This window comes from Equus asinus, chromosome 21, assembly GCF_041296235.1.
Source record: "Equus asinus isolate D_3611 breed Donkey chromosome 21, EquAss-T2T_v2, whole genome shotgun sequence".
Taxonomy (NCBI): domain Eukaryota; kingdom Metazoa; phylum Chordata; class Mammalia; order Perissodactyla; family Equidae; genus Equus; species Equus asinus.
This window is the reverse complement of record NC_091810.1, coordinates 52541739-52554985: the sequence shown is the minus strand read 5'-3', so window position 1 is coordinate 52554985 and position 13247 is coordinate 52541739. Positions and strand designations below refer to the sequence as shown.

The following is a 13247-nucleotide window of genomic DNA, read 5'->3' as shown; positions in this document are numbered from 1 at the left end:
TGTGTTTGGGGAAAGGGGCAGCAGAAAGCAGCTTCTGTAATCCCCACGCTCAGCTAGACAGCGCTCGGTTACTTCTGAGGTGGGGGAGATGGGGCTGAAGAAACTAAGGTTTGGCTGTTGAGTGCCCTGTGGTGCTAAGTGCTTTGAATATAGGAAACTCCCTCATCTGTTCAGGCAGACACCGACCTGCCCACAGGCCCGTCAGCTACTGGTGGTGTTGGGGGTAGCCCGAACTTGAACTCTGGATTGAGGGTTCAAGCCAGTGCCCTTTGCCCCACAGCCCTTGACTTCTCGGCATCCATCTCTTTCTGGTGCCCCTTTTGCTTGGAGCTTCAGAGACTCACCTCCCCCCTGGAGGCCTGGGGCTCCCTGGGGCGGCCCAGTCTTACTTGTTCAAACAGGTTTCATAGTTGAAGGTGGCCTTGAAGCCGTAGATGGAGAAGGTCACGATGCTGGCGAATATGGAGGTGGAGCTGTTGATGAGGGACACGATGATGGCGTGCTTCTGGCAGTTGTTGGAGGGCTCATTGTAGCTGGCGAAGGCAATTAGGCTGCCGAACCCCAGGCCCAGCGAGAAGAAGATCTGGGTGGCTGCATTGATCCAGGCCTTGGGGTTGGCCAGCTGCTCCATCTGGAAAGCCAGCAGGGACAGGGCTGGGGATCCCAAACTCTCAGACCAGCAGGAGGTGGAGGCCCAGAGAGGGGAGGGAACTGGCCTATGGCACACAGTCGGCCAGAGGCAGGCCTGGGGCTGGAGCGCAGCAATCCTGGTCCCTGGCTGGTGCCCTGTCCATTCCCTAGCAGACAAAACACGCTTTCCTTGTGTCATATCCTCTGCAGCTCCTTACCCAAAGGAGGTGTGCGATTGAAAAGTGTAGGGTAAAATCATTTTAAAAGGTTCTGGGCCCCTGGTCCATGCCCCAGGCACTGCCCTGGTCTGGGCCTCCGGGATGGCGCTGGTGTGGCCCCGGGGTGGAGGTCTCAGGTTGGGTTGAACCTCAGCCCTGACATTAGTAGGCATTTGGAGGGGGGACTGCCACAGTCCTTTTGTTTCCAGGGGCCAGATTTGCTAAATGGAGAACTTGTCCTGTCCCAAAGGCAGCAGTGTCGTTCTCCCCACCCCCATTGATGAGCAGTGGCTGTGGGGGCTTGAGGAGTGGGTGGGCTGGGCAGGGGTCGCTGAAAGCCCTGCGAATTGTGGATTTGTCCCGGCAGGGAAAGGGCTGCAGGAGGGCCAGATGACTAGAGTGATGTTCATGGTGAAGAACTTAGTCCTCGGGCTGTAAGGAGGGGTGGGGTGAGACGTGGCCAGGAGGCCAGACGTGGGGCTGGGGCAGCAATTAGCTGGGGGCAGTGAGGACGAGGAGGAGAGGTGGACAACAGACGTACTGCCCTAGAATTAACAGGGCTTGGGGACTGCCTGTCTGAGGAGACCCTGTGCCCACAGGCAATCCACAGCCCTCCCACAAGCTGCCAGGCTCACACCAACCTCCCTGGGGACACTGTAGCTTCCCCTTCACCCTCCATCTTCCCCTCTTTCCACCCATCCTGGAAGGTGGTGGGATGAATGGGGGCGCCTTCAGGGCCCCCTTCCTTCTAGCCCGTACCTTGGGAGTGAACATGTAGGCCAGGCCATTGGTGGCTCCATGGAGCGTGAGGCCCCTGATCAGGTAGATGAAGAGCACACAGTAGGGCAGCGATGCAGTGAAATACACCACCTGCAGGCACCAGAGGGCAGAGTCAGCCTCTTGGAGATATGGTGACCACAGGGCCCTTTTGCCCAGGACAGATCAGCTGTCCCCATGAAACACCACACTGTCTTGGGTGTTCAGGCTGCTGAGAGCTGAAAAAGGCCTTGAGATTCTTGGTCAGACACAGGTTTTGAGTTTGGGCTGGGATGTGGGAGTGGGGTGAGCGGATGCAGCTGCCCATGTCTGTAACCACCAGGAAATCTGAGTCAGCAGAGAAGAGGGAAACAGGTATGAGGCCTCTGCCCTCCACCTTCCCTTCAGCCCGACCTTATTCCAGAAAGGAAAGGAGGGAGCCCACAAAAAGACATTGATCGCATTAACATCTTTTCATTGCTAGAAAAGAAGTCAGTGTAAAAAGAAAATGTGGGCAATACGGTAAGATGAGCCCAAAGGAAAAGGGAACCCACAGAACACGCGTATGAGGCTCTATCCAGTTTCTGAGTCAGATTCCTCGCTGAGCTTCCTAGTGGCCCAAGCAAAACAGGAAGTACAATCACAAGACAATATAAATATCGTCTTCAAAAGGAAAAAAACTCAGGGGCTTGGAGGAAGGATGGATTTCCCAGGACTGGGGTCTGCGAGAAGCTTGGCCATGAGCGCTCATAAAGGAAAAGAAGTGACGTTTGATATAGGAGACAATGTCCCTACAATAAATACGACAGACATGCAACGATGTGATTTTTATGAAAGGCCTCACTTCCACGGGCTTTAAATTTACACATAAATGGGATTTTTTGTCAACTGAATCTTATTTTCCTGCTGATGTGTCACAAGTTCAATGACGTCTAATCTTTGGTTTTCACAGTGGCTCCAGCAGTGGCTTCTTATACTAATTCTAATTTTCACAAAGCCTTAAAATAGAGACCTTAAAGTGTACATGTGGCCAGGCAGGACTGGAATTTTTCTGTATATCAACTCATATGTTCACCAGAGCGTCTTATGTAAAGCAAAGAAATATTTTGCAAGATTTATTTTTGTGAAAGGAGTTCCTTTAAAGTTCGGGTCCTCCTGTGAGAAACATAGCTGGTGACCCATGTCCGGATGGACCTGATTGCACATGGCCCTCCATTCTCGCTGAGACGTGGCGCCACCTTCCCATGAACTTCCAAGGCCACCAGGGTGGCGGGGTGCCCTCTGAGAGGGCTCTGTGCCCTCTCGCCCTGGGAAGAGCAGGCTAAGGTGGGGTGTGTCTTTTATCATTGATTCTTAACTGAGGTCATCATAACTTGAGAAGAGTAATAAATCCACCCAAGATTACAAGACAATAAACGAGGTTCAAGATGGAGATAGATAAGTGGAAAGAGAGGGCATCAGGACAGTGAGCTGAAGCAAATCAAGGGAACAGGGGACGGTGACCAATGTCCACAACCAGAGGACACTCAGGGCAAGTCCTTGGAACCGCCCTCCGTCCCCTCAGGGGACGAGTTTCCCGGCGGCATTCTGAAGTCTCGCCCAGGGCGGCTCACTCCTTCCCCATCAGGGAAGCCGGCAGGATTGCTGGACACACGACCCAGCCTACACCACTGGGAGAAACCATTTCCGACCAATCTACAGAAACTCTCGGAGGAAAAAAAGGAGATTCCAACAGAGGAGGCCAGGAAACGGCCCAGAGCTTTAACAAAATTAATCCCCACAAACAAAGTTGTTGGGGCACTTCTGTCATGGAGAAGGGTGTGGCTCGCGCAGAGGAAATAGTAAGAAAAATAAGATTTCATGGCATGACCTTATTTAACCAAGATATAAATGATCTGGAAAAGAGATGGCCCCGTTAAATCTCCAAGTTTGCAAACGTTGCCCTCAGATCTTTTGGGATCATGTTCATAATAATCTGGCAAAGACAAATTACAAAACATTTTTTATGAACATAAAATATCAGCCAAGCTTCCAGATGGGACAGAGTGAGTTGCTACGACTCTAAGCTCTCCCAGGGCAGACCCGCTAGCGCCTTAGCTTGGCCGTGGGATGGGGTGCTTTTGGGGCTAAGATGCTGGCTGTCACAGGGTCTTGGAAACCAAAAGAAAATGTTTACCAGGCATGGTACTGGGGTCATCACAGGGTACCTAAAATACTGTGGGTAATTCTGGTCTTGATGCCTCAAGAAAAACAGGGTGGGGCTGGAGGAGGCAACTCAGGTGGTCAAGAGGGTGAGGACAGGTGACCTCAAAAGGGAAAAGTGGGGATTGATTACATCATGGAAAGTGTGGAGAGAGCAAATGGGAGGTGGCTCACCAAACCAAGACAATGGGGAGTCTTTGGGGCAAAGCTGGGTCTCCCGGCTCTGCGGCTCTGCCGTTACTAGTTGGTGCCCTTAGGCAGGTCACTTTAGGTTTCAAAGTCTCAGGTGAGTAGGATAATGAAACCTACCAGGAAGGGCTGTTGCAAGGTTGAGGCAATGTGCCTGCCCAACCCCTGGTGGATCTACCATGAGGAGTGACTGAGCATGAGGTGGGGTCTGCTGGGGGTCTGGGGCATCTGCTGAAGCTTGAGAAAGATGGCGGGTGATGGAAACACCCCAAGAAAACCTTCTACATGGAGCAGATTAGAGTTAAAGGAACATCTCAGCCCTAGCAGGAGTAGAAGCCCGGGGATGCACCAGGGAGAAAAGGTTTGTAAATCGAGCCTGACAGCTCTGGGGGCGGTCATTGAAAGCGGCGTAGAGCAAAGGTTCTCAAACTCGGCTGCACATTCGAGTCACCTGGGGAGCTTTTAAGATCTCAATGCTCAGGTTGCACCCCACATTCATTACTCCAGAACCCCTAGGATAAGACTGAGACATGGGAGTTTTAAAAGCTCTCCAGGTGCTACCCACGTGCAGCTGACTTTGAGAGCCAGTGGCTAGGGTATCTCGGGGCCATCTGCAATCATTTAAAATTTAAAGAAGGGAAAACTCACTCTCGAGTTGCTTGGTGCCACTTGGGCAGTATGGATTTGGGGCTGGCTGGTACAGAAATGCTCATCTTTTAAGGTGGTGGGAAAGTCCTCATCTCGAGATCTACAGTTGCAACTTCAAGCCCCGCTGGCCATCTTTATAGCTGATGGCAGAAGGCAAGCTCTTGGCAGTGCCCAGGGCTGGGGCAGAGGTGGCTGGCTGCCCTCCCGCCCGCCTGCCCACCCACAGCGCCAGCCCCACGCTGGGCTGTCCCACCTTGCCGGTTGACTCAGTGCCCCGCAGGATGCACAGGTACACCAGGAGCCAGGCCAGGATGAGGCACAGCGCCAGCTCCCACTGCACGCCCCCGTTCTCCTGGATGGACGGCGAGATGTTGAGGGTTTTCCTGTACCAGAAGTACTGCGTGGAGGAGGCTGCCTCACACTCCTCGTCGTAGCCTGTGCGGTTGCCATTCAGTGGGCAGACAGACCACGGCAGGGGGTCCTTTGGGATCAAAACAGGCATTATTCAGAGAGGTGAGTGCTGAGACCAAAGGTCGGGGTGGGGAGGACAGGAGGCGGCTCTGATACGGGGCTCATGGAAGAGAAGGGCACTGGTCCCCGAAGGGCAGGTGGCTGGAGCACCTGAAGGTAGACAGGGAACTCAAGGGTTTGTCAAGGCACAGATGGGTCTTGGAAACGAGACAGAGGCAGGGATGGGGAGGAGCTCGAGGACAGGATTCCACACGCTTGCCATCCTACAGGTGTTTGTTGAAGACTGCCGAACTCGAGTGCAGGTCTGAGACTGAATCCACGTATGGACAATGGCCAGACCGTCTATGAGGCAGAACTCTGACCCACAGCCTCTGCAGCAGCCAGCCCAGGGCCTCAAACCACAGCCTCCGCAGTGATCGGCCCAGAATGGTCAGGGCTTGATCAGGGACTGCCAGCTTCCTCAGCTTGTGTTCCCTCCAACTCAGGACCAACTGGAGAGGTCCAGATCCGCTCCCCTAGTCGCCCTAGCTGATTACATAGACAGCCCGCCTGTGGCTTCCCCACGCCCACGGCCTCCAACCTGGGCACGCCTGAAGTCCTCTCTTCTTCCACTAATGACTTTCTCACTGCCCCGCCTGCCTTGGAGCCTCCGCCAAATGCAAGAGATGGTGCTGACGCCCTCACCATAGCAGCTCTGAACAGGCAGCCCCTGCTTGTTCTCATTGGGTGGTCTTTATTTCCACAAGACCCTGGAAGTCCTGGCATGAATAAGCCTTGGGTCCTGCCCTCACTGTAACTAGGGGTGGGATCAGCGGTCGGGTGGGGGTCCCTGTATCTGCATTCATAACGGCCCCTGGTGCTCCTGCTGGGAGAAGCTGGACATGAGGCTGGAAGGCTCGAAATCATAGCCACTCATCTCCCCTCTTCCCCAGGTACTCAGTGCTCTCAGCATCACAGGGCTGTGGTGGTGATTACGTGAGTGAACGCTTCTAAAGTGTGTGTGACTTGAAGAATGGAAGGAATGGTCAGGTGATTTTCGGGAATCGCTGGCCCTCACACTTCTGAGGGTTAAATAAAGGTGCCCCTTTTCTTGAGACACGTTATTTTCACCTTTGAAAGATGGTCAAGTTATTCTGATTTTGTTAGAACAGGACACGTTGCTTCCACCTTTGGAAAACTGTCTTAAGTATACAGATCTATAATGCCTGCAACGTGTATAGCAACCCCTTAGTTGGAGTGGCATTGTGCAGTGCACAACCTGTCCAACTATACTATGACAGCCCTGAACAGAGGAGGGGAAATGGTTACCAGGCTGGAGTGTAAGAGGAGCTGTCCTGTTTCTACCCAGAAGGCGGAGGAGAGGCAGGGTTGTGGCCAGTCTTCATGGAACTCTAGGCTGGGCCAGGGAGATGATGAGGGGAGGCAACAAAGTTCGGGGCAGAGAGTCCTTCCCATCATAGATGTACACAGGGTGTTTTCCAATGGGTGACCTGGGTAGGGCTGATGGGGTAGCCAGAGTGGGGCGTGGAGGTAGCACCTTCCAAGTGTAGATGCCAAGTCCTGGTGTTGAAGTCATTCACCCAGGCATTCTTTGGGGCCCCAAAGATTCGAGGCTGTGCCCAAGCACTCCAGAGAGAGGTCCCACAAGTCGGGGTTGGTCCACAATGCGTGGACAGCCCAGCTCAGCACAAAGGGTTGCTCCTGTCTCCCCACACTGTCCCATCTGGGGAGAGGCTGGGATGGAGGAGGCCGCTGGAGGGCGAGTTGGGGCAGTGGGGAGTGGGGTCCCTGAGCACAAGTGGCAGGCACCCAGGAACAGAAATGAACGTAGGCAGCAGAGGGGACTGTCCTCAGGGCCTGGATCCAAAGACTGCCTCTCAGCGAGGAATTAGGGCTCTTTCTTCTCCAAGATTGTCAGCCCCCACCCACTCCACATTTCCTACGAGTGTCAGCTGAGGTTGTAATCAGAAATGCATGTTTGAAACTTTTATCTTTGGGACTAGCCCCTTCTGTGTTACAGCGGTCACAGTGGGCCGTCTGCAGGGACTTCTGGTCTTCAGGGAAGAGGAGGAGCTCAGCCTGGAGTCAGAAACCTGGAAGGACAAGTGACAGAAGCAGGAGGGGGAGGAGGGGACCGAAAAGGAGGAGGAAGGCCAGATGGGCGGAATCCCTCCTCATGGCTCTCTCCACAGATTTTCCCCGGGGGGCCTACTTTGCAGCGGTTCCTAATATTTTGGGGGTCACATCCTTCAGAGAGAACCCCATGAAAGCCATGTACCCCTCCCTAGAAAGGTGCGCATACACGTGCACAGCCTGACATATGGCTGCAGGGGTCCACGGATCCCAGGGTCAGAAGCCCTCCCCCTGGTTGGGGGTGCTCCGCCTCCCCCAGCCCTGTGCACCACTTCCCGGCTCCCTGAGGCTGCCGCCCTCAACCTCCGCGCTCCGCGTGGTCCCTCGTGGGAAGCCCCATCCCCCTCTCCTTTTGCTGCTCGGGCGCAGGCTCCGCTCACCTGGAAGGAGTGGAAGAGGTACCAGAAGCCCCACGCGTTGATGACGTTGTAGTACATGGAGAGGAAGAAGGACACCACCACGCTGGCCACGCCTGCGAGGAAGGGCGGCGGCTGAGCAGTGCCTTCCCCGCCCGGCTCGACAAGGCTGCACAGCCCGGCTCCCCGACCCCAGGACGCCCTGCAGTGCCTGCCTGGATGGCAAAACTTCCTTCTGCGGGCTTGTGAGCCGGTCAACCTTGACCAGGCCCCAGCGAGCGCCTTCTATGGGTTAGTCTCTTCCCCACACTTGTCTCCCCAACCCCTGGGACAGGAGGCTGATGACTTTTTTTGAGATCTAAGAGTCCCCCGCTGTGCTAAGTACTTTAGGTCCTCACAGCAATGTTGTGAAGTGGGTGTTATAATCCCCATTGCACAGAGGAGAGAACTGAGGCCAGGCCACCAGGCTGTTAGGTGGCAGAACTAGGATTCAAACCTAGTGTGAGAAGCCTTCGTCCCTGCCAAGCGCCACCCTGATGCCAGACACCGCTGCTCCCTTCCTGGTTCACCTGAAGTTGGCTCACTGGGGCCACACCTGCCCTGTGGTGGCAGGGACAGGGGTGTGAGGAGTGGAGGGGACAGGGGTTACCCCACCTGGTGAGGCCTGCGGGGAATCGGGGTTGGGGGGCTCTGGACAGAGAGAGGGGTGGCAACCAGTGGTGTTCCAGAGCCAGCCCACGCATGCCCCACCGCCTAACCCCACACTCTGGGAGATCCCATTAGTAGTTTGAAACTGGCCATGGTGGGAGTATTTACACCACCAGTATCAGTAAATGCTACAACCAGACCACTCCACCTCGAGAGCTGGTGGTTAAACATTCACCAGCACCCCCGACTGGCACAAACATCTAGTAACTTTCCTATTGCACAGCAAATGCTGCCTCAGAGAAGCCTTCTGGGATTGCTTACTCGGGCAGATTGTAAAACCACACTCCTCCAGGTTAAAAATTAGCTGCCATCCAAGATGAGGAGGCAGTTTGGGTTTGGAGATGATTTCTGAGGCCACTAGACACATTTCTTCTGCATCTGAGACTGCCATCTACAAGTTTACGCCCTCCTTGCTCCTGAAGTGTCACTCTGCTTTCCTGCCTGCCTTCTTATCTAGGGGTGGGAGGCATGAGCAGAACAGATCTTGGCCCCCGCTGGTCAAAGTTCCCCCTGCCTGGGGAGGCGGCCCTGGAACGTGAGGGCTGCATGGGGCAGGTTAACAATCTCCCGGACACTGGCGCAGAGTGACTCAGGGGAGGCAGGACGTCAAGCAGCGCCCTCTGATATCCACGTGCGCCTCAGCTTCCAGACCCTGGAGCCGTTAGTGCCCACCATCACCTCCCAGCTGCTCGGTGGGGTGAAGATGAAGTGAGCTCTGTTCATCTCTTGTGCAGGCTGGCACCTGGCACAGAGGAGGAGTCCACTAAAGAGAGAGATGTTGTTCTTAATACTTAGCAGGGAGCCATTACAGGATTCCCAGATGGCTGCTAGCTGGGACGCTGAGTTACCGCTGGGAAGCATCTTCCTTTCACAGATGAGCAAACTGAGGCCCAGAGAGGAGAAGCAACGTGGGGTCAGTTCCCGGGATGTGTGCATCCTTGCTTTCTCACTGCCCTGTGGGTAAGAAGCCCAGCCCCCTCAGCCTACACTCTGTGGCACCCCCTCCTGGGCCATCTGTCCACCTGGGCCGAGGGCTCTCTCCTGGGCTTCACGCTTGCCTTTTGTTCAGCAGCTTTGCCAGTGGGCTCCCAACCCCACCCCACGCTGCCCAGGATACAGGATGGGGGTCTCCAGGTGGGAGAGGGCTGGAGAGGACCCACGTACCGACACCACTGAGGTAGGGGCTGATGGTCCTCCAGGCACCTATGCTGCCCTGCCGCATGCGCTGTCCCACCGCCAGTTCCAGGTACAGGAGCGGCATTCCCTCTACGATGAGCATGATGAGGTAGGGCACCAGGAAACTACCTGTAGGCATCCAGAACCAAGACCAGCCCATCACCAATGGGCTTTCTGCTGTAATCCACCCACCCTCTGGGCAAACGTCCTTCATCCATCCTCCCTTCCTGCCTTCAGTCTTTCCATTGTCTATTCATTCTTCTCCCTTCCATCCATCCATCCTTCTGCCTTCTCACTCTCTACCTTTGCACATCTTCCTGTCATTCCTCTCATCCATCTATCATTCATGCATCCATTTTCTTCCACCCGTCCATCCTCCATCCTTCCTTCTATTCTTTTACCTTTCCCCATATGTCCATTCTCCATCCTTCCGCCCACCCACTCTCCTACCCTCCCACCCACCCAGTCTTCTCTCTTTCCTTCCTTCCTGCTATCTTTTTATTTTTCTATTCATCCATCCACCTCTCATTCGTACATCTATCTATGGACGACGTGCAGCCATGTCAGTTAAAATCTTCAAACACTTCCATCCTGGGTGATGAATTGCCACTGTCCCAAGGCCCTTGAGTGCCTCCCTCACTGCCTCAGCTGCCCCAGCCCCTCTGCCAGAAACCCCCATCCCATCTTCTATTGTGGCAACTAATGATTGATCAGCGCCAGGACCACTGAGTTGTTACATCTTTTGAACGTCACCCCTGAATCCATCCAGCCAGCTGCCCAGCTCCACACACTCGCTTTGGGCATTTCGAGCAGCCCCGATGGTGCCCCACGGGAGGGGGTGTACTAATCAACCTTTCGACTAAGCGCTTCCTCTGGGCCAGGTCTGGCCCCCGCTGGGTGTGGGCTGGATGGGAGGTCAGCAGCCCCTGCCCTGAGGGGTCACCTGGGCAGAAGCCCAGCTACCTCCTAAGTGTCCCGGGCCACAGAGCCCTTCAGGCCCCAGATCTCCCGAGATGAGGCAGGGATGTGGTGCGCATGTGTGGGGAGACAAGGGGTTCCCCAACAGATGAGCCAGGCTCCCACCTCTTTACAGAGCACCTCTGTGCAAACCTGTTTTATATAGTAGCCTTCAGCCTCAAATGTCATTTTAATAAAGTGTACTATGACTAATAACATTTTAAGCCCATTAGTTCCCAAGGAAGCCTCTGCAGACAAGTGTCCTAGGGATAGTGGGCAGCCAAGGAGTGTGAATGGAGCTACAGTGTGAATGGAGCCCTCCCCTGCCCCTGCCAGACACACGGACAGAGGCAGACAGCCTGCTGCAGGGCTGCCCACCACACCCGCCCCTGTGGACGGCTGAGCCACTGCTTCTCGTGTTGGGCCTGCCCCCGCCCTCTCCGTGGCCCCTCAGCCATCCCTCCCCTGGCTCCTGGCTCTATGGCAGTGGACCTGAAAAAAGGTCCAGTGGGAGAAGAGGGCAGGCCTTCTGATTAAAATAAAACCCCGACACAACAGGTGCAGGGATGAAGGGCTGGTTACAGAGGAAGTGGCTGTGAACGTGTTAGGGTAAACAACGAAATACAGATGCTTACGTAAACATCGAATCTTTACAAAAATGCCTCCGTCGTAGCTAGTGCTGTCACCTCCACTTCTCCCGCATCGGGATCGCACGAGAACTCTCCCCACCACACCATGTACCTTCACGTCACCCCTTAAGTAGCCGCGTAACATTCCTCTAGGACAAGGAGCCTGGAATTCATTTCATCAGTCCTGGGACACTCAGGCTGTGGCCAGTTTTCTGCCATCCTAAACAAAGCTGTGGGACAAAGCCTGTCCACGTCTTCGGTTATTTCCTCAGGACAGAAAGCCCAGAAGTAGAATGGCCCCAAGACCAAGCAGAGCCCCATGGGGCCCCCTCACCACAGAGAGAAGGGCACAGCTGTGTGCCCAGGGGAGTGGGCCCACACCGCTGGCCTCCGCGTTCCCAGCCTCATCCTCCCTGCTCGGGTCGGGGCCCACAGAGCCTGCTGGCTCCTTTCTGGACTCTGCTTTGAAGGTTGTGCTGGGCCTGCCCCCTCCCTGCCCTGCAGAAATGTGTTTCAGCGTCTCACCTCGTTCCTCTCAATAGCAAGGAGTCCGAGAGGCCGGCAGGGGCTCTCAGCCACCTTACACCTAACAATAAATGCTGTGTTAGGGGCCGGCTCGGTGGCACAACGGTTAAGTTCGCACATTCCGCTTCTCAGTGGCCCAGGGTTCGCTGGTTCGGATCCCGGGTGCGGACATGGCACTGCTTGGCACACCATGCTGTGGCAGGCGTCCCACATATAAAGTAGAGGAAGATGGGCACGGATGTTAGCTCAGGGCTAATTTTCCTCAGAAAAAAAAAAAAAAGGCTGTGTTGGCACCACCTGCTTGGAGCAACATGCCAACCCTCAGTGGTTATAAGAAAAGCTCATTTTCTCCCAAGGTGTTAAACAGTAACCCCATGAGTCCTGGGAAGTCCACAGAAGGCTTTTCTCTTTGACAGGCCCTGCCTGATGGCCCACTGCCCGTGGGAAGGCTGGGAGCCCCAGGCCTGGTGCCCAGGTAGGGGCATGGCGGCTCTTCAGCACCCCCCAAGTGACTTCCATCACTCCTCCTGCCCCCCCAGCCATCCAGACAAACACACAATCCCAGTGAATTTGCTCTGCAATCATTTTCTCAACAATGATGCTAGAACAATTGAACATCCATATGCAGAAAAAATGAACCTCAACCCCTATCTCAGTTGTATACCAAAAAAAAAATCTCAAAATGGGTTATAGGTCTATATGTACCACTCAAAACTACAAAACCTCGAGGAGAAAACATGGGAGAAAATCTTTCTAACCTTAGGTTAGGAACAGGTTTCCTAAATACAACATCAAAAGCACTATCTGTGAAAGAAAATATTGATAAATTGGACTTTATTTTAAAATTGTGCTCTGTGAAAGATAGTGTTAGCACAATAAAAAGATGAGCTACAGACTGGGAGAAAACATTTGCAAAACACATATCTGCCAAAGACTCTGTATCTAGAACATATAAAGAACTCTCAAAACTCAATAATGACAAAACAGAGAATCTATTCAAAAAATGCACAAAAAATTTGAACAGACATTTCACCAAAGAAAATATATGAATGGCGAATTAGCACCTGAAAAGCTGCTCAGCATCAGTGTTCATTAGGAAAATGCACATTCAAACCACGAGAGGCCACTACGCACCTACTAGAATGGCTAAAATAAGAAACGCTGACAATACCAAGTGCTGACGAGGATTCGGAGGGACTCCCATTTGTTCCTAGTGGAAAGTAAAACAGGGCAGCCACTCTGGAAAGGGGTTTGGCAGTTTCTTATAAAGCTAAGCATACACTTACTGTATGACCTGGCAACTGTACTCCTGGGTATTTACACCAGAGAAATGAAAACTTACGTTCACACAAAAGCCTCTACACGAATGTTTATAGCGGCTCTATTTAGAGTTGTCAAAAACTAGAAACAACCCAACCGTCCGCCAATGAGGGAATGGATAAACAAATCTGGTACATCCATACAATGAAATATTACTCAGCCAATAAAAAGGAATAAGCTGGGGCCGGCCCCATGGCTGAGTGGTTAAGTTCGTGTGCTCTGCTTCAGTGGCCCAGGGTTTCAACAGTTCGGATCCTGGGTACAGACATGGCACCACTCATCAGGCCATGTTGAGGTGTCATCCCACATGCCACAACTAGAAGGACTCA

The 13247-nt window shown here is 53.8% G+C and overlaps 1 protein-coding gene across 1 annotated transcript in view; it reads right to left on the bottom strand.

Moving 5' to 3' along the window:
• Nucleotides 1-13247, bottom strand: part of SLC6A20 (solute carrier family 6 member 20) — a 41496-nt gene that overhangs the window by 15636 nt on the left and 12613 nt on the right. The window contains exons 2-6 of the mRNA XM_014852431.3: nt 9476-9616; nt 7628-7719; nt 4897-5124; nt 1608-1718; nt 390-631 (exon numbers count right to left, since the gene is read on the bottom strand). Of these exons, the coding sequence (XP_014707917.1) occupies nt 390-631; nt 1608-1718; nt 4897-5124; nt 7628-7719; nt 9476-9616 (814 nt within the window). The remainder of the gene's footprint in view (nt 1-389; nt 632-1607; nt 1719-4896; nt 5125-7627; nt 7720-9475; nt 9617-13247) is intronic.